The sequence below is a fragment of the Lepidochelys olivacea genome (genome assembly GCF_965140295.1).
Source record: "Lepidochelys olivacea isolate rLepOli2 genome assembly, chromosome: 2".
In the NCBI taxonomy this organism is placed as follows: Eukaryota; Metazoa; Chordata; order Testudines; family Cheloniidae; genus Lepidochelys; species Lepidochelys olivacea.
This window is the reverse complement of record NC_140412.1, coordinates 205,862,684-205,884,149: the sequence shown is the minus strand read 5'-3', so window position 1 is coordinate 205,884,149 and position 21,466 is coordinate 205,862,684. Positions and strand designations below refer to the sequence as shown.

At 41.0% G+C, this 21,466-nt stretch overlaps 1 protein-coding gene across 5 annotated transcripts in view; it reads right to left on the bottom strand.

The window, feature by feature from the left end:
- HACL1 (2-hydroxyacyl-CoA lyase 1) overlaps positions 1 to 21,466 on the bottom strand; it is a 33,587-nt gene that overhangs the window by 11,739 nt on the left and 382 nt on the right. For 3 of the 5 annotated variants that reach the window (XM_084621176.1, XM_084621174.1, XM_084621177.1), the window contains exons 2-8: positions 18,533 to 18,637; positions 11,817 to 11,857; positions 7,832 to 7,912; positions 3,850 to 3,922; positions 3,277 to 3,354; positions 2,234 to 2,328; positions 869 to 981 (exon numbers count right to left, since the gene is read on the bottom strand). In XM_084621176.1, the coding sequence (XP_084477302.1) occupies positions 869 to 981; positions 2,234 to 2,328; positions 3,277 to 3,354; positions 3,850 to 3,922; positions 7,832 to 7,912; positions 11,817 to 11,857; positions 18,533 to 18,625 (574 nt within the window). In that variant the 5' untranslated portion in view covers positions 18,626 to 18,637. Of the gene's footprint in view, positions 1 to 868; positions 982 to 2,233; positions 2,329 to 3,276; positions 3,355 to 3,849; positions 3,923 to 7,831; positions 7,913 to 9,493; positions 9,646 to 11,816; positions 11,858 to 18,532; positions 18,638 to 21,124; positions 21,442 to 21,466 lie in introns of those variants that run through there. The other 2 variants (XM_084621175.1, XM_084621178.1) reach the window with 2 other exon arrangements.

The window sequence follows — 21,466 nt, the reverse complement described above, 5'->3', positions numbered from 1 at the left end:
TCTCTTTATGTGAGAATATAGAACCTCGCTCTCTGATATCAGAGCCTTCCATCTCTCATTCACCTGTTCATATTCAGCCAGCTCTCTAGTAACTGCCTAGGAATTCAGTGGCCTTTATGAAATAAATTGGTTTCAATTCAATTCCTGGTGGATGTGTGTCTTCATCACAAAAAGCATCAGAAATGTGTCTTCATCACAAAAGGATGTGTGTCTTCATCACAAAAAGCATCGAAGAGAGGCAAAATGACTGAATGCGCATGGAGTCTGAACTACCCTCTGATCCATAGAGGGACCACCTCTAGATCAGAAATGAAGTGCACTGGCAGAGTGTAGTGGAAAGTCTGTAATATAGCAATGGCAGCAGCAGCTGTTGTATGGTTACAGAGTGGGCTTCATGATCCAGCTCTGGTAGTCTGGCATATTCAGTGAGTACAAATCAAATAATAAAGATCACTTTGGTTCAGTGTTCTGATTCTCACAGTAGAATGCAACGGTATTAGACAGGTATATGTCAGAGAAGGGACTTTTACATTTTGACAAACAGGGTTTGTTTAAGCTTTGGTTGGAACAGGCTTTACACTTAGGACAATATTTACCCATTTATTTTCCATATAGATTCAGTGTATTGTATTGACTTGACTTACTCTAGAAGAAAAAATAAAGGGAAAATCTAGAGCAAGTCAGTGTATGTACAAGACAGAGGAAAAAAATATTCCAGTAGAAAAACAGATTTTAGTTCCAAGTTTAAAGATGTTATTTTATAAACAGTGAAAGGAAAAGAGATGCTTTAAATTTAAGAGAAATATTACTTTGGTCACTATTCTTTCCAACATGTGGTAAAGTTCAAAGCTACATCAAATCATGTTACCTTTGCCAATGATTAGGAGAGGCTGTCTGGAACGCGCAAGGATAGATGCTGCTACAGATACAGCAGAGTGTTCAGCTGTGCAGACAGGAGGTGGCAAACAGCATTTAACATATCTGAAAGACAGACAGGCCAGCATCTTCAAAGGAAATGCAATGGAAAGCAAGCAATTATCAAAAGGTAAAATCAGTCACTCACTGTAAAATAACAGAGTTTATTTTAAACTGTTCATGATATTTGTCAGAACAGCAACTTTATTTTACAAACAAAATTTAAAATTGCTCATTATATTCAAACCAAATTTTTCTGAGAATAAGCTACTCCATAGAACAAGCAAAATATTTAGCATGCTGCAAAAATAAACCCCCTAATTTTAATATCTCCTTATTTTATATGTGCATTACACTGTGAACTAATAACCTATGCACATTTCTATTAACACATATATAGTCATTTTAAATCAAATTATTTGTCTTGGCAAAGCCTGGCATTCTGAACCTTTCCTTTCCTCTCTCTCATTTGTGGGCAGCTACCTCCCTGCATAAACCCTCTCTTCTCATTATAGCAATAAAATGGCTGCAAAGGCTGCCCCACTCTAGTTTCCTCCCCATCGCTTTTGACAAAAGTAAAAAAAGAGATGATATTTTCTTGAGAACTCTGCCAAAGGTTCAAGATTTTCACAGTTGTCCTAGAGAGGGCAGGGGAAGAGGAGGAATGCAATGGAAACCTCCCCTACCACCTTCTGAATTGCAGGTTCTACGGTGTCCCCATATAAGACTGCAAAACCTAGCACTTGATATCACAGGACTACCTCAATTAACACAATATTTGCCATTCAAATGCCACCTCATTAAGTCAATGGGACTTCAACATGTACTTAAATGCTTTCCTGAATAGGAATAGGGCTAAGTGCTTTCCTCCCCTAATGTAAACAGTCCCTGTATTCTCAATCTCTCACCATATATATTTTTCAATGTCTCCTAGCAATTCATTGCCGATCATTGAACTCATCTTTCTTCTATATATCCCTAGTATTCTAGGTGAGAATGTACCACTGCTTTACATAATGGCATAACAATACTGTCATAATATTTCACTTCTTATAAATTCACTGCTGCATGACATAATAGACTACTACATCCATAGGCTGGATTGCAAGTAATATAATTTCAGTGTGTTCAAGCCCCAATGGTAGGTTGTGCAACCTTTCCTTAAAAAGAAACTTTTTTTTTATAACTTTTTTTTATAAATTATATATATTACTTCAAACAGATTTTTTGGCTAAATGCAATGACCAATGGATTAAAAGATTATGTAGGAAAAACTCTGTATCTAACAACTTCACCCATCCAAGTAACTTGTACTCACTTGACAGAGCTCTTGTTCACCTGTAGATTTACAAAGTCTCCTGGCATGTCAACATAACAGGCACCTGGACGACCATAGGTACTGCACCTCACTGCCTAGATTTATTGAGAGAAGAGAAGAGCACCATTTTAATCACTGTTTAAGAGAATTTTTAAAAATCTTAATACTTAAAAAACAAAAAACAAAACTCAGTGTAATAAAGAAAGTGCACTGTCTTATTCCCTATGCACCTGCAGGAAAATCTTCCTGGACACAATTTATAATGGGCTATTTTAACCTAACTTTTTAAATTCCCTCCTACCCCATTTAAGCCAGCTGAAGTGAGCCAGTGCACAGAAGCTCTTGGATTGTAAATGTTTTGCCTCATTTACACGGAGACAGCAACACTATCAGCTGTTATATCTGCAGTTACTAAGTCAAAATTTCCTGCTGAATTTCTGTTTAAAGTAGCATGATCCTTGAAGCCGCCATCTTCTATTACTTAGGACACCAGTGCTCCTGTTCCATAGATGCTACTGTGCTGAACTGGCACTTCTGGAAACAGTATTGCTTGTGACAGGATTTAAGTTGACAGGGTTATTGTGGTGCTGGAGCAGTGGCATGAGACTTTTCAAACCTAATCCTGGAGAGCTAAAATAAGGATGTCTCTGTGGAAATCCTAAATCTCACAAAACGAGCATCTAGCAATACTCCTTCACAGCCAAAACTGAAGAGATGAAGTACATACTGCAGTCCTAACTCCTGCACCTCTGTCACACAGAATGTCTTTTTCAAGGCTTTATCCAACTCCCATTGAAGTCAACTAAAAGATTCTTGTGGACTTCAGTGAGAGTCAGATTGAGCCCATATGCTGTTTGTAACCTTATTCCATGAACTAACATATGGGAAAGATCGCCCAAGTGTTTATAGCGACTTAACTAATCAACAAGCCCGTAGTAAATTTGTAGGATTAGGGAGTTAAATGATAACTATTTCCAAAACTTGAGGAATTAAAGAGAAGCTGTCTAAATGCTAACCATGTGTTGCTATGTACTGTTTTGTACCTTTTCAATAACAGCAGGAATAGCTTCTAGGCTGCTGGGTCTGACAGAAAATTTGCTGTATAGCCTACAAGCTTCAACCTGCAGAAGTAAAAAAAAAAAAGAAAAGAAAAAGGAAACATTACAAGAATCACATACTTTTTTCTTTTCTTTATAAAAGTGCTGTGGCGATTAATTCACATTTACTGTTTACAAAAGAAATAAATTCCACGGAATATCAATGCCTACAACAGCTTGTAATGCAACACGCTACAAAGAAGCATGTGACAAACTCTACCTTTCTTATCATAGAAAAAAGAGAATCTTTATCATGAAAAGAAATTAGTTTAGTCACCAAAACGGATTCAATGACGCGTCTTGCCGATTTCTGTCTTACTTCAGTATGAATGGGTGTTCTACATGCGGTGACAAAAAACAGCCAGCCTTCCAGAAAGCAAAAAGTTACAAATTCCCACAAACTCAGAAAGGCAGATCCACAGCTGATTTCAGTGGCACAATGACAATTTACACTAGCTGAGGATCTGCCTCCATTTATTTACCTGAAGCCTTTATGCAGAAAGTTATATATCTGTGTACCTGTGGGAATTCTTGGAAAGCTCCCATGATTTCCTGATTCCTGTCAGAGGAGCCTCCAACAACAATCAAAGGCCTGAAACAAGCATAAAAAATATTTTATTTTTAAAAGCAAATTTTAAAAGAGCCCCAAAACAACAACAAACACATCAAAAATCTGATTCTTAAGATATATATTTTAGGACCCAATCCTGCCTATCGCTTAATGCTTCTTACAGAGATACTATGCACCTTCAGTTTCCATTGACCTCAATAGGAGTAGAGGGACATCAGCACTTTATATCAGACTCTAAACAGCATTCATTTGCCAAAGAGTAAACTTTTTAGTATCCTTTAGGATATTACAATTACATTTCTTCCACAGTGCACAGTCATTAGAATAAGGAATTTAGTTAAGTCTCCTTTCTCAAAGAGAGGTTAGAGATCTGCACTGAGCGTAGAGCCCTCTCCTGCACTGCAGATAAGTCATGCAGCAACAATTGGCCATACATTTTTCAGTGATGGCTATGCTTCTATCACATCAAATTTTTACAATGCACCTGAAGGAGAGAGAGATGAGCAACATTTTAACATGGCCATAGATGCTTATGTTATTAGTTTAGTTCTATATATAGTGAATGAGAGAGACAGAGTGTGTAGAAGAGAATGTTAATATGAGACATGGAATACATCTTCATGTGGGACAGATTCTTAAAACCAGTGCTGTAAGTTATAAATGCCTTCCTCCCAGGAAGGACGAAAACTAGTTCATTCAGTTTCTAGGTCAGTATGATATTTTATAAGCTGTGAAATGATGAGTTAATATGAGAAGGCCACTTAATCTGCTTTTTGAGTAAGGTTAACTCCAGCATTGCACTCCATTAGCTTTCCAGGATTTTTCTCCAAAAACATTTTCCTCTGTAAATCCTTTTTATTGATTAGAATATGCATAATAGGAGTACTTTAAAAGGCAAAACTAGAGATCCCCCAGTACATAACTCCAATCCTGGACACCACTGGGGACATTTGGATCTAAACCTTAATTTCACAAGCAGGCCACTTCTCTATAGTGAGCCAAATTAAAACTTCTGATCCAAAAGTTTTGGAATGCTGAGATTGGAACACTGTAGCTTGGTCTCATCTCGAATAAAAATCCCCATGGAAAACAGATCTGAAGCATACAAAACACCCACTTTTACCATTCTGGATGTTTTATTTTGTTGGGTGGTGGTACTTTACTTTCCTCTGAGGCGTTAGATAATAGGCTGACATCAGAAAAAGGACAACAACCTAGTTACATCATTGGTCCACTTCAGGATGACAAGTCCTATGCCAATTCCATTTAGCTTTTCGAAGTTTCATCTATTAAGAGGACTTTTCCAAAACAAAACACAGCCCTGAGAAACATTCCCTATCCCCCCAAATAAATTCATTGTACATTTCTACAGGCATACTCCCTTAAATGTTACCAATAGTAGCACTTACTACTGTGAGCAGCCTAGCCGCAGTCAAGAGCAGGTTAGGTAGGGAGAATATTGAAGTTAATGGAACTATTCACATTACTGAGTATTTTGCTCAGCAGTAAGTGTCTGTAGGATGAGACCTTTAGCTAAGCTGAAGAAACACTGATGCAACCACAGGTTACAGTAGCATTATGAAGTGCTGCTCTTATCTGGAGTTTAATCTTCTAATTGTCATGAGCAATAATACAATCTTTCACGGCAGCTACACCATAATAAAACTATATGCACTCAAAATGATGCTGACAAAAGCAGGGAATACTGTAGATCATTTTTAATAATGGATTATATTTTTTCTGAATGGACGAAGAATGAAAGGTTTTCCCTCTTACAAGCATAATTTACAAGAGCTTCTTAAGTGTCTACTTTAATTGAGCTTACATAGCAATTAGTAACAGGGTAGCAGACTCTCAGAGGGTACATCTACACTGCAAAGAAACAAAAACCCCATGGCAGCGAGTCTCAGTGCTTGGATCAACTGACTCGGGCTCGTACTACAGGACTAAAGACAGCAGTGTAAACGTTCCCGCTTCGGCTGGAGCCCAGGCTCCAAAACTCAGTGAGGGGCAGAGGGTTCTTAAAGCCTGGTCTCCAGCCTGAGAAAGAACATCTACACTTCTTTTTTTATCCCCTTAGCACAAGCCCAACTCAGCTGACCCATGTCCGAGACTTGCTGTTGTGGTTTTTTTTTTTTTTTTTTTTGGCAGAGTAGACGTACCCAGAGTGAAATCCTGGCCCACTGAAGTCAATGGGCTTTCAGTGGGGCCAAGATTTCACCTTCAGATGTTAAAACCTTGCAAGGTAAATACTGGCAAGTTGTGCTGGCAGATGGGTCCAGTTAATTCCAACCAGAGCATTAAAGGTATAGAAGAGTCACTGCTTGTTGCAGGAAATTAGGACAGAGAGGACCCCGGAGAGAAACCATAGAAACAGCCAAGCTCAGTGAGAAAAGCTTAGACTGAGGTTTAAGGTGTATTATTATTTCTGAGTTACTAACACTAAATTAATAAATAAATAAAATAATTCAGGGTCTGTATCTCTGCTGGAAAAGGGGATAGAGACTACATGTCTACACGATGGGCAATCTAGTGCCATCGCTATGCTGCTGTAATCCCATAGTGTGAACACAGACTACAGTGAAGCGTTTCCCCCCCGCATCTCTTTAAGAACTCCACCTCCCCAGTCGACAGTAGCACTCTTCCATTGACTTAGCTGTGTCTATATCAGGGGTTAGGTCGGCATAGCTAAGGCACTCAGGGATGTGGATTTTTCACCACTGAATGAATGCATCTATTTCCATGACACCTACTACGTGTAAGGGACAAAACCATAAACATCTTGGACTAACGGTTAGTCAATTAGCGTGTAGATTGATCTGATTCTCACGATGCTATCAAATCTTCTGTCAAGCTAGAGGATAATCCACTTTCCTCATCTTCTGCCAAGGCTTCAGATTTGTGCAAGATTAAATCAGGCACGCACAACCAGTCTCTGCCAAACTGGATTTTCAGAGGGAAAGTGCAAACATCAGCCAAATATGTCTTACAAATTAACCAAAGTGATATGAAAGCTTCTTCCTAGTGACCAAACTCATCAATTATTTAAAAGCAAAGTCACACCAGGATTTTTTTTGTTCAGGCAGTTTCATATATAACCAAGTATTAGTAGCCAATTCTTGTGTGACAAGCAGTTTGGACCCTATCCGATAAACTACAAAGTTTTCTCTCCATCAGGTGATTCTGTCAGCATATGCAAACACTGCTTCCTACATACGAAAATCTTTTAAAACCGTCACTATTTGCTCTTTGCCAGCCAACTGTTTATTAACTTTATGGTCTGGTGCATATGTACCTAGTGCTATGTGATCTTCTTCCGAAAATGTTTCATGTAACTCGCTCAGCAACTTTATTTTTATTCACAGGCCAATTAAGGTTGCCATATTGGTGCGAAGACTTGTGGGGGTAAACACTATTGCTGCTGCACTGTCATCTTCATTTAATTCAACATTTAACTGTTCAACAACACGCATCAAAAACCAAACGTTTTGTTATTACATAGGCCAATTTGTTCACCTCTGAAGAGAGGCAGTCATTAACCCAAAAGCATTTGTAAGCTTCTTTTTGGATTCAGAGCTGCTTCTACCAACTGCACTCATCAACAGAATATCAGAAGACTGGTTACTACCACCTTGATTTTTACATGTATCTGGGTACATTACACAGTAAATAACTGGATTTTACTGAACATATGATGTAGCAAGGCAGGAGGATTTTTATCTCTGAAAATGAGAAAAACTAAATGAGATCAGTTGTACTGAAGAAAAATGAATTCACTTCTCATTTCCAATGACAGAAATTTTTTATTAAATATCAAAAAGGCAGAAATATCTGCAATGAAGAGCAATAAACCAAAAAAATCTGAATATCAGTTTGGACAATGATTGTGCTAATACTTAGAATTAGATAGAGGAAATGTAGTCACATTACCAGCAATTCATGTTCGCATTTGCCATTCCGCCCAGAGCATGTATGAGACCTGGACCAGAAACAACAAGACATACTCCTGGCCTAGAGGCAAAATAGATCAGAAGGAAAATGAAAAATACAGAACATCAAATACAGTACAAACAAGAATTAGAAAAATGCTCAACTTCAAGAATATTAAACTTTTAGAGAGCGACAGTCAAATTGCATCATATGGATGGATGAGCTTGGAGCCAGAGAGGCAGATTAGGAATCAAGGGCTATATCTACACTAGAAACGCTGCAGTGTAGACACTACAGCGACGGAAGGAGTTCTGTCGCAGTAGTAAATCCCCCTCTCTGAGAGGTGGTAGCTAGGAAGAATTCTTACGTTGACCTCGCACTCTCTATACTGGAGCTTGGGTCAGGTTAACTACATCTCTCAGGGGTGTGAATTTTTCACCCCCCCCCCAGGGGTGTAGCTGCGTTAACCTAACTTTCTAGTGTAGACCAGCCCTAGGATTCATCTTTACCCAGATCCTCTTTATGAAAAACAAAACAAAACACGTGGACAAGGTATGAAAGTAGTTTTCTTCAGCTTTGCAACTTGTGCAGGCTGCACTTGTAGTTATCTCAGGACCACGTAACCTATGCCAGGGGTGGGCATACTACAGCCCACGGGCCAGATCCATCCCCTCAGGGCTTTGGATCTGGCCCGTGGGATTGCCCCCCCCATGGTGTGGCAGGCTCCGCGCTGCTCTCAGAAGCTGTCGGCACCACATCCCTGCGGCCCGGATTGGGGGCGGCAAAGGGCTCCGTGTGTTGCCCTTGCCTCCAGGCACCGCCCCCCGCAGCTCCCATTGGCCGGGAACAGGGAACTGCGGCCAATGGGAGCTTCAGCGGAGGTACCTGGAGGTGTGGCAAGGGCAGCGCGTGGAGCCCCGTGGGTCCCTGTCCCGCACAGGGGCCGCACAGGGATGTGGTTCCAGCAGCTTCCTGGAGCCGTGCAGCATGGGGCCAGGGCAGGCAGGCAGTGAGCCTGCCTTGGCCCCCGGTGAGCACTGCTGCTACCCCGGAGCCACTTTAGGTAAGCGGAGCCGGGCTAGAGCCTGCACCCAAACTCCTCCTGCACCCCTACCCCCCAACTCCCTGCATCTTGCACCCTTCCTGCACCACAGCTCCCTGCCCTGAGCCCCCTGCTGCACCCTGCACCCCAACTCCCTGCCCTGAGCCCCCACTGCACCCCACACCTCTCCTGCACCCCAGCCCCCTGCCCTGAGCTCCCTCCCGCAGTCCACACTCCTCCTGCACCCCTGCCCTGAGCCCCCTCCTGCAGTCTGCGCCCCTCTGAACCCCAATCCCCTTCCCTGAGCCCTCTCATACACCCCACACCCCTCCTCTGCCCCAATCCCTTGCCCTGAGCTCGTTCCTGCACACCGCACCCCCTCCCACACCCCGCACTCCCTCCTGTACCCCAACCCCCTGCCCTGCATACAATTTCCCCACCCAGATGTGGCCCTCGGCCCAAAAAGTTTGCCCACCTCTGACCTATGCCCTGGTGGTCAAAAAGCTCCATTACTGTGACTGCCTTTAACCACATCTGCTCCATCACTGGCAGCCTATTATTTGGAAGACAGTGGGAGGTTTAGTCCCTGGCTTGAGCTACCATGATCATACTGTGCTCACCCAGGGTGTCCTGCATTGGTTGCCTCTATTGGTTGATTTAAATTGACACTGCTGATATTTAATGATGTAGATCCAGGGAGTATTCGAGACATCCCCTTGAATCTCAGCCTGATGGGTTTGTGTGTTCAAGCCACCTTCTTTTTAAGATTCTCCATCACAGAACACTGAAATGTAAGTGAAGGATCTTAGGGTGAGGAATTTGCTGTCCCTGAAATCTGTCTCATTTCTTTTCACTTTTAAAATACTAAATATTTTGTATTCTAGAAGATGTTTTGTTTAATTTCACCACTGCTAGCCATATATATATGAATGAGAAAGAGAGAGAGACTTTTCCCTCTCCATTTTGCCTTCTCTCTCCATCTCTTTGTCAGATGTCCATGATTAAATTATATTTATTTTTTAACATTTTAGGAGTTTTAAATGTATTTAAATTGTTTATTAAAATATACAGCACCCAGAGGGCTTCAATAGAGTAGGAGGGTAGGATGTATACAGAGTACTGGGCCCTTTACAGAATAATTCATAATATATAAAGCTACATGAAGACAATATTAATACCGAACACTTAAAGGGACAGCGTCGACCTAAAAACATCATTTTGTCTGATTTTTTTTTAAGCCTACAGTTGTTAAAAGTAACACAGGCACTATAACTGGAAAAAGGAGTGTGTTTATTTTCTGCATTTTACAGCACTATGTCTAGTTGGTTTCACTTTTTCCCCTCTTATAAACAGTCCTCTAACTTTATACATATGTGTGGGGGGAGCGGGGGGTGGGGTGGAGAATTGACACAACAGAGGACAGATTTTTTTTTTTTTAAATAAGGAAACAATTATAAAAAAACAGTGCAGAGGGATTCAGGAGCATCAACAGAACATGAAAGCTACTATTAATTCATATTTGGTATTGATTAGATTTCAGGTTGACAGTGTCCCCTTGAACACTCCATTTCCATTCCACTTTCCATTCCACCTGAATCCTGCTCAATGATCAAGGGAAAGTGGCATTAAGATATCTTTGTGCTTCCCCTATTCTCAGCTCATCCTCAACATTAGTAAGAGCAGCTTCTAACTATACTTGGCTATAAGTTAACAGCCCTTAAGGGGCCATTCTTGTAGCACAGAATAGCTAGAGTATGGTAGCAATCTGGCCCTGCCCCCTACACCAGTGGCTATGGGGTTGTGGTGGGGAAGAGTCATCACAGAGCCATTACGCTGGCCTTATGCTAAGTTGTAACACGTTTTATGGCAGTGATAGAGTGGCCAGTTCCACTAGCTTTACAGACCCTTTACATGGCAAAACAGAAAACTGGGCTCTTTATTAAACATTTATTCAGAGAAGAAAAATCAAACTATCAATATTTCATGTCATATGTCTAACTCTGAAATGGACGAAGGTGTAGCAGATCTCCCATCCTCTGACAAAGACATAGCACACCTCCCATACTGCAGTAAACGGTGGTAGCTTTAGTTTTTTTATATGAGTGTCTTGGGCTTACGGTGTTGCATTAGTATTTGGAGGTTAAAGAGAAAGTAAAACTGAAGAAAAAGTTATAAGAGTGGCAATGTTGTCTCTCTCCCAGTGAGACTTAACCACTCAATTTGTGCACGTCACTGTTCTTGCGTTGTGACTTACATCGACAGCAAAGCTGATGCAGCAGTGAACTGCTAACTGTAACTCTAGATTTATGTTCCAACTATCACAACAGCATCTCCATGCAATAACATGCAGCTTGCGTAAGTGCTAACCTTACACAGTTTTGAGTATAGAGCTTAATCATTCACTTAATATTTATTAATACAGCAGGGCTACGTGCCATGCATGTTCTAAATACTAGTTATGTTATTGTGCCCCTCTCCCAAACTGAAAAGAAATTCATTTGGCCAATTTTAACTTAGATGTAAGTTTTAAGAAACAAAATGTTGGTGGGTTTCTATACATGAAAATAACTGATTTAGTTACCTCAAATAAGACTAACTGAGATGGTGCATTTTTGAGCATATAGTTCATTTATCTGAAACTGTAAACTAATCTCACTTCCATTCCTCAATGGATAATTTAACTTCCTGAAGTCACTAGTGGCTAAATCTCAACTTAGGTTAAGGAAATTAATAGATGCAAAATGATATACAGATATTTACACTCAATCTGTGTAAATATAGATACATCTATGCACTTCTCCTGTGTCATTACGAAGAGGCACCCTTTAGCTTTACAGTCTTACTCCATTTGCCTTAACTCATACATCATTTCCAAAAATAGAACTGAAAATGCCCTAGCTCAAACAATTCCTGTGTTTTATATAAAATAAATATGCAGCTTACCTTCCTGTCAGGTACCCAACAGCAGAGGCAGCATAGCAAGCCTATTGAAGAGCACACAAGGTTACTTACACATATCCACATTTCAGCTTCTCCACATACCAAAACTTTTAATCATAAAATTTAAATTAATTAGCAGCTTAAACATAAGAATTGTTCTGATTAATGGATCTTACACTAAGGTAACATCCCATAGCCATCCCTTCCAAAGGTTATGAGTAAGGGTGCATTGTATACACTATTAAACAGGACACTCCCAAGGATCTGCAAATACCCTTTAGCTAGGGGTCTGTACCCAAAGGCTGAGTGACTACACACTTTCGTGGAAACACAAAAACAAGCATCCTCCTTTTCCCTCCAGACTCTTCTTCTGCATGCTCATTCATGTCATGGAGGTTGATGACATTTATTTTTTTCATCTCCTTTTTTTGTGTTCCCGCCTGCTATTGCACCAGGATATTGCATCAATAGAATCTGTAAGATGGGTTTTAAAATAGGAGACTGAATGTGCTTCAGTCATTAAAATGATCACTTTTATCTAAAGGCTTAATCAGCTGAAAATGTTGGAAAACCGGTCTTCCCAAGTAAATTTCTACGGTCTTAGAGGCTAAGTGGTTGGCAGTGGGACATAAATAGGAAAGGCAACTAACAGGAGGGTATAAGTCATTCCAACTAGATATCGTTAGACTCCATGAGCCAAATTCAGAAATTATGTGTAAGGAGATTTAAATTACACATTGGTAAGCAGATACAAATCCAAGGGAATGTAAATTACACAGAGAGGGCCAGAAGAGGGTGTAGGTTTCACAACTTAGACTCTGATGAATTTGGCCCAGTCTTTTGTGTACAGCAGTGCTCCCTGGGACAATGAGGCCAGAAAATTGTCAAACTGCCCCTCCTTATCCTCTGACTTTTTTTTGATGCCATGATAAATCTGGGCTCCTTTTGTATTTTTTTAAGTTGCTTTTCTGGCCACCGATGAACTGGTCATACGGTAAACATCTGGAATTTACTATAATAGCAATAAGCATTTACATCTTGTTTTCCTCAATGCGGATTGAGGGAACTTGACAGAAAATAACTGTAGAATATGTTCTACTGTTTGTACACTTTCACAAATCTTTTACAAGGAGATGAGAAAAACATAAATGAACTGTCATCTATTTCTTGAGTATTAATGTGACAAATTTCTTCCCCTTCTGCTGAAAACATGTCAATGTACAAATGTTTACAGATGACATTTGGAGTGGATGTTCCATTAACAAAGTTCTTTGTACCTCAGAAGCCAGGTGTCATGGCAACAACACATTTTCTAAATGAGTGGCAAAATAAAACAGCATGTAAAATACTACTTCAGATACAGCGATTGCCTTTAAAATTTTCAGTTTTGCTTTTTCAAGTGGATAACATTGCAGCGCTACCTGTACCAAGTACAGGGTAATACTGTGAACATCATTGTGATGGCAATCGTAAAGATTTTATGGTGAACGCTGTACACAACTTAGTACAGGCCAAGGCACTTTCTCTTTCACAAAAACAACAAACAGTGACTGCACTCCTGTTATATATTAACTTAAATATTAGAGCTGAACAAAATTTTTGCAACAAATAGTAAATTTGCAGAAACATGCACTTTTGGGGCAGCAAAACTATTGACAATTTGGGCCACATTCTGCAAATGGTTTCAGCTGAAAAAAATTGGATTTTTTTATGTGGTTTTTTTTCGACCATATTGAAAACAAAACATTTTGACTTTTCATTTTGAAATTTAGCTATTTTTTAAAAGTGAAAAATTCCCCAAAATGATGGAGAGGCAGCAGGGCCAAATTTGAGTGGATTTGTGACCGCATATGGCAGGCTGCAACACCCAGAGGAGGGAGCCACTGATGCAGGTGAATGTGGGGTAGGTCGCTCTTCAACACCCCCTTCCCCACTACTGGGGCTACCCCTCTGCACTAGGCTCAGAGAAGTTACTTCTGGGGGAGTTCTGTCTCACTGCACGTGCGCAGAATTCATGTTCCCTGCAGATTTCTTTGCTTCCCCACAGAAAAATGACTTCTGCCAGGGAAGCTGAAAAAGTGGTCACATGCCCCTTCCTGGCAGGATAGGCAGGTTGGTTCAGATACCCGGAGCAGCCAGTAGAGATGTAAATCACTCGGGGGGAGTGGGGGTGCGGGGGGGACAGGGAAGGGGGAGCTGGGCAGTCCTGTATGTGACAGACAGACAGACAGACTGCGTTCCTCTTGCTTGCTACTGCGACATGCTCAGTGTGGAGGGGCAGGGCTTCAGGGTGTTTCTGAGGTAGGTAGGTGTGGGACAGGTTCCGTCCCCTCAGGCAGAGCAGAATGTAGCAGGCTGCCTGCTTAGTGAATTATTCCCCTGGTCTTTGTGAATTCCCCCAGGAGTATAAAACAGGTGTAAAAGTTTTAAGGCTCCTTTACATTGTCAGAGTGCTGTAAGGACAGTAGAGCCTTATAAATGCTTATGGTGCTTCAGTGATAACAACCGGTTTAACTTTTTGGACTGAAAAAAAAATTTCTTATCAAAATGTGCTCCATGAACTGTTTGCTAATTCCTTTTCTGGAGATGGTCAGTCGCCAATATAAATTGAGAGTTTGATTCCCCAGTCCTCACTTGCTCTTCAGTTGCCTGTGTTGTAACACTCAGCATACGGCTGCATGTATTTGTTGACTAATAACTAGAAATAAAGGGTTAAACCTATCTACATTACTATTAGGCACAGGGGTTTGGGGATTTCCTCCAATGCTCCCCACTTTCATTCTCCAACCATTGTATTGTAGTTTAAATAAATTACCAAAATAACTGGAACCAAAGTGATTATATTGCATTATTTTGATAAATAAAATATGCAGAATTTTAAAATAGCGTGTGCAGAATTTAATTTTTTGGTGCAGAATCCCCCAGGAGTAGAGAAGTGTCTGTTCGCCTAGGGCTCAAGGATGGGTTAATCCAGTCCTGATGATTGCTCTCTATAAATAGACTGTGGGGTAAACACGAGGCACAAGAACAAACGGGTATAAACTGACCATAAATAAGTTCAGGCTTGAAATTAGAAAAAGGTTTCTAACCATCACAGAAGTGAGCTTTTGGAACAGCCTTGCACTTGGAGTTGCTGGGGAAAACATCTTAATTAGTTTTAAGAGAAAGATGGACAATTAATTCCAATTAATAGTCTGGATTAATAGAGATTCCTTGAAATGAAAAAAAAAAAAAACCCATAAAAAGAATCCAAGAAAAGGATCAAAGAAATTTCTTATACACTGATGCCATCTACAGAAACAGCAGAGAAACAGAAATCTGAGTGCCCGTATGAGAAGGGTCCAATAGAAATAAGAGGGTCAGCCCTCTTCAATAATTACTGAAAACCAGGTATAAAACTGAGGTCAGCAGGTGGGACCTCAGAGTTTTCTGAGCCCACCAAAGAAGGTGTTGAACTCATAAAGAGCTACCAGACACTTGGACCAACCACGTGACCAGCTCTCCCCTGTCCTAAGCATAACTAGGATTGAGCAGAAGTTGGAAGATTTCATTTTAGAGACTGTATGTCACTTCATGTTCTTTAGTATATAAGTAACTGAAAGGTACCTTGTTGAATCTGTACTCTTTCTAATGAGACCTGAAGGAACCAAATTTTGTATTTCAACTAAGTGATACTATACACTTGTTATTCCTTTGCAAAACAAAGTAAATTGGCCTTGGAGTGCCTCAAACAATAACTTTAGTCCATTACTTTTGATGTATTCAAATTGAATACCAGAAGTAGCAGGGAGCACATTCATAAGAGTTCCTTAAATCAAGGTGCATCCTCATTCCCAGGAGATTCATTTAAACTGCAATAAATACTGAAGGACTGATAAGTGATAAGTAAATGTAATCTTGGTGATTTATGGTCTTCTATGATATAGCTGCTGGACCCCATCGCTGGTCTATATTAATCACTTGCAAGACTGCATGTATATTTTGTGTTCAGTAAATGACTGGAACATTTGGTGTATCTAAACTTGAACTATTGATTATACACCCATATGAGTCTTGATGAATGAATACACTTGTTGATTGGCTAAGAATAACTAAGTTTCCTGATTTGAGAAATACTGTCCAAGTTTCAAGTTGACCTGAGAAGAACCCAGTGTTAAACTTAGTAAGTTATCACTCTCTAAGCTAAATAAAAAGCAGTTATCCTAATTAAATACCATTCACATGTTGGCTTTAATATTTAATTGGCAAATCTAATTTTTTTTTTTTTTTTAGATTTCATCTTTAAAACCTAAGTGGCACCTGGGCAAAATCATTAAACTGACTCCCATTCACGCTTACGTGATACAGTTGCAATAAGCAAACAGGAATGTTTTGGTGTGCTCCATTAATGTGGCCGGTGCAAGAGGTCACTGGGACAGAACAAATATGCTACCAATGGAAAGAGAAATGTGACCCACCACTTAGTCATTTTTCTTAATCACATTGAAAACAAAGCTCAACTTAACATAGGATCAGATGTTCATCTATCGCCACCTCTACCAGAAAGGTATAGCAAGAGCTCAGAGAAGAGGAAATTTGAAATGATGGACATAACACTTTAAAAACATTTGAAAGAATGAGGAATTAATGATAACGGGGTGGGGGCGGATAAAGAACAATGAATGAAGTTAAGAAAAGGAACATTTAGGCTAAATGTGAGCATAAACTGACAGTGAAATATGTAAGACTGCAGAAAGGTCTCCCAAAGGAAGGGGCTGAAGTCATCACCTAGTATGTTTAAAACAGTGCACAGAACACTAGAAAATGTATTAGAGAGAACAATTGTGCACATACAGGGAGATGGAGTAAATGACCTAATAAGTCTTTTTCATTTCTAATTTCTATTGCTGGGACCCTGGAACACAAACTCCAGGAACACTCACCAATTTTATCGAAACTCCCAGTAAAACAAAGGTCACTTATGACTAAGGCTAAGATTTTGTCACAGATATTTTTAGTAAGAGTCACAAACAGGGCACAGGCAATAATGAAAAATTCACGGAAGCCCGTGACCGGTTGCGACATCCCCTCTGGTGTTATCTGGATTGGTGATCTGCTAGGTCACTCCAATCCTTGACTCTGGGAGCCAGCCTTACCCTACTCTGCTGTGAGAGCCCCCACTCCTGGGCTGTTCACGCACAGTCTCTGGCATGTAAGCTGCTCCTTGGACACTAGCCAATACCTCCAGCCCCCTAGGAACCTCCATCTTGCAGTGTCCACTTATGCCTGCTGGACACTGCAAGCTTATATGAGTTCATCAATTTAACAAAGAAATTAATATGTACCGGGCTTGTTATCCCAAAGGGAATCTCTGACACGCTTCAAACCAAACGCACGGCTTCAGGTGGAACAAACAGATTTATTAACTACAAAGATAGATTTTAAGTGGTATTAAGTGATAGGCAGAAAGTCCGAGTGGTTACCGAAAAGAAAATATAAGCATGCAGTCTAAACTCTCAAGCCTATTAGATTGGGCAACATCTAGACTAAGCATTTTTTCTCACCCCACTGGATATTACAGTCGTTAATATACAGGTTTGTTCCTTAAACCTGTGCCACTCTCCTCTGTTGGAGTCTTGTCTTCTTCTCAGTGTCTTAGTTGCTTGTAGCGAAGGTGGAGGGCAGGAGAAGGGCCCAGTACGCGTCCACTGTCTGTTTTATACCCTCAGTCCATGTGTTTGGGGAGCACAAGTCGAGGCCTGTCTGGGGGGCATTGCTGAGTCTCTGCAGGGAAGGCTGAGCAATTTCACCTGCATGAGGCCACACCAGGGTATCATTGCATTGTAGTTCCCTTGCTGGACAATGGCTGTTGATGGGTTGTTTGACACCCCGCCTTGGCGTTGGTTACTTTCCTTGCTGTTGATTCTGGGGAGCTAATATCTGGATGATTTCCCAACTTACAGCATGTTTTGGTGACCACCATACAATACAATTCTCATAACTTCATATGCATTAATGATACACATATATGGATAGAGAAATGACTTTCAGCAGATCATAACCTTCCCCCCCCCGATACATATAAAGCATGCCTTGTAAGGTAAGATCACGATCATATGAAAATGAGGAATATGGGGTTTACAATATGCTCCTCCAAGGTACAGAATGTCACACCAGTCTCTGAGTTTTACTAAAAATATCCATGACAAAATGGGGAGCCTAGGCATCTGCCGGTGGGCTGCGAGCTCCAGGGTCCCCCTCCGCTGGTGGCTCCAAGCTGTTGGGGTCCCCCTTGCTGCCCATGGTGGTGGGGGTTCCCCACAGCTCCCTGCCTCAGCAGGCAACCCTGCAGCTCCCAGCCAGCTCTGGCTGAAGTCAGAGAGGTCTTTGGAAGTCACGGATTCCTTAACTTGTGACTAAATCGCAACCTTACTTATGACCCCTACCTTAGCACTGATTAAAACTGCTGCAGGAGTTGGGAACTCCAACAAGTACAGAGCCTCAGGTTCCAGTCCTGCAGAACTCCTGAGTTCCAAAAGCATGAAGCTAAGCTTCTGTGCTACTGCACTCCTGTTGAGTTTGGGTACTCTATTGTAAGCTCCTGATTACCAAAATCATAGATTTTATGAGTGTTTCATGGGCACCTGAAAGGCATTTATAAAGCAGAGATTCAACTGTAAAACATATAGCTAATACAAAAAGAAAAGGAAGGATGACTAGTCCACAACATATATACTTACAGCTTGTTCATTTCTCATTCCTATATATTTTATTCCAATTGCTTGGGCTGCAATTGCAATTTCAGTCACTGGAATACCAACAATACCAAACATATATTCAATGTTCTGAAATAAGAATTAAAAAAAACCTGAATTATTTCCAAAATTGATGCACAACGATCAGATCTCTGAAATTTCTTCTGTGTAGTGTGCCTATCTTAAATCCTAATAAAGTACACAATCACATAAAAACAAAGAGGTTGAAGTGCAATAATACCACATCAAGATCTCAAGAAAAAGATAGATATCACTTATGCATATTGCTTGTTCTCCAGTAGGATGTAATTACAATAGATCCTTACACTTTGGTCTTAAAAAACAAGGTTTCTATTATAAATATTTTCCTTTTAAACAATTAACTTTTCCCCCCACCAAACTATATTTTAATTGGCATTTCAATAGTGATTCAAATATAAGATTACTAGCATGTTCTTAACAAATACAGTGGTCAATTGTGAATAAAAGTATAACAATAAAATTTATGGGGGAAAAAACATCACCCCAGGCAAACAGTAATACACAATCCAACCCTTGTGTATCCATATAGTCTAGGGTGGGAGAACAGTTTCAAGAGATTCCAGGTCTTGTACCAAATTGGTTATTTGTTTCCTCGGTAATAGATAAGAAAGTTCTTCTATCCTGTTATGTTTAGTCTAAAATTTAAAATCATTGTGTAGTCAGGCACAGATTTCCCTACTATAGAACTGAAGCCAAACACTGTGTGTTCTGGTTGGTTGACAAAGTCTCTCTCCCCTCCCCTTAGTGGGAAAAATGCATTGAGTAGGCCCTTAACAAAAAGGCATCGAAGACTCTTATTTAAGTGCCCAGGCCAAGTGCTTGTGTCACAGTCAAACTACAGCAAGCAATGGATTCATAACAAAATCAAAATTAAAAATTGTAAGTGAACCGAGAAGAGAGGAGGATGGGTGTGCTAAACTGATAAAGATTGAAAAGATGGGGTGCAGGTAGTGCGGCTGAACTGATGGAGTGTTGCACTGATGGAGAATGAGGGCAGCTGAAATGATGGGGGGAGCAAAGGCTTAGTGGGGGTAAAATTAATTGCTGGACAAGGGATGGGTAGATGTGTGGTTGAGAGCTCCTTCAGGAGGGGCCAAAATCACCTTACTCAATGGATCTGGGCGAGTAAATAACACTACTTGTTCAAAAACCAGAAGAGAGACCAACACCCCCTCCCCCTTCCCACAGCCTTTTTTTTTTTTTTTTTTAAATCACCTCATGATTTTGTATCTCTTCAGAGGGTTTGACTCATTATTTTTGATCTCTTGTAGCTGGCACTACTGGCATTTCTCTGCTCCATCTCATTTGGGCTTCCCAGTGCACAGTATGTTAGGAAAGTATGATGGCTTTGCTGCAGATAGCAGGATACTTTACCTAGGATAAACTGATAACCAATGAACTAAGGGTATGCTCCTTTCCTGTAACCATTTATTTAATAATTAACTTAATAAGAGAGCCATAGTACAAATGTCATTAAAGGTTTTTAGACAAACTGTCCCAACTTTGAGCTGTTTCAAATCAGGAGAGGATATGCAAGTTTGAAAACTATTATAAAATAATAGTAAGTATGATGATGAGGTAGGCGTTTAAACCAAGACCTGGTCTACACTACAGGGTGATGTGGTAACCTGCCTTGTTTCAACTTATCTGAGGAAGCATCTTCACTTAAATTTGGCTTCTGCTGACGTACATGCCTCACTAGCATGACTTAATAACACCACCTCCTCCAGCAGCATGGTCATGATAGATGTAATTAAGTTGATGCAGAGTTAACGTGGACCCTGTGTTACTTATGTCAACTGCTGCTGGCTTTTGGGAGCCATCCCACAATGAACACACCCCACTGACAAAGGAGCCAAGTGTGCACATACAAGCAATTTAATAACAACAATGGCTGTATGTTGATGCAAGTTAGGTCAACATCATTTTGTACTGTAGACATGGCCCCAGAGGCAGGGAGTGGGCAAGCTGATAATTCAAGAAAGCTGTACAACTGCCAGTAAAGGTCTCTCTGCATGAGAGCAAAAGAGCATTTCCAAGTTACATCAGCCTCTGGACAATGACACAGCCAGCTGAGATTATTTTAAACTGTGTATATACACAGACATTGAGAGGTTTTCAATCTAAACTAGATTACAGGAAAGGAGCATGCCCCTAGTTTGCTCGTTATGAGTTTATCCCTGGGTAAAGTATCAGGCTAACGGCAGCAAAGGCATGATACTTCCCTATTGTACTGTGAACGGGGAAGCCCAAATGAGACTGAGCAGAGGGATGCCAGTATTGCCAGCCGCAAGAGATCTAAGCTGATCAATGCCACACAAAACCTGCCTACCTGAAGAACTCGGTTAAGGCACTGGACTGCTGCAGCCCCAGGGCTAGCTGCTCAATCTTTTTGTACCTCCATTACCCCAAGTTCACCAATGGTAAAATTATTTCCCTCCCACCTTTTGCTCCTCTCTCTGGACTGTCCGACTGCATTAGCCATGCACACGGTGCCTCGCTGTAATGCCAACACCACCTAGCTCCCTTGGTTACCTTCCATGCAGCCCCCTGGATATCTTCACGCCAGGGCGACGCACCTAGGCGAGGCTCTCAGCATGTAACTGGCTCCCAGGAGCTGGGCTGTTGGGAACAGCTTTGCCACCATTCAAGCTCTTAGAGCACAGGGGTCTTCCCCAGCACCTGCCACTGTCTGCTGCCTAGGAGGTAGGTGATGGCACAACACATGTTCCTCCCACAGGGCCAACCGCTTGGGAGGGGAGAGCCGGTGGCTGGTTTCGAACCCATATCAGTCAGGGGCCAGCGCGGAGCGCTAATTACTACACCACGCGATCTGACCCTTCCCCCTTCCCGTAGGGGAAGTACTTCCGGTTACCG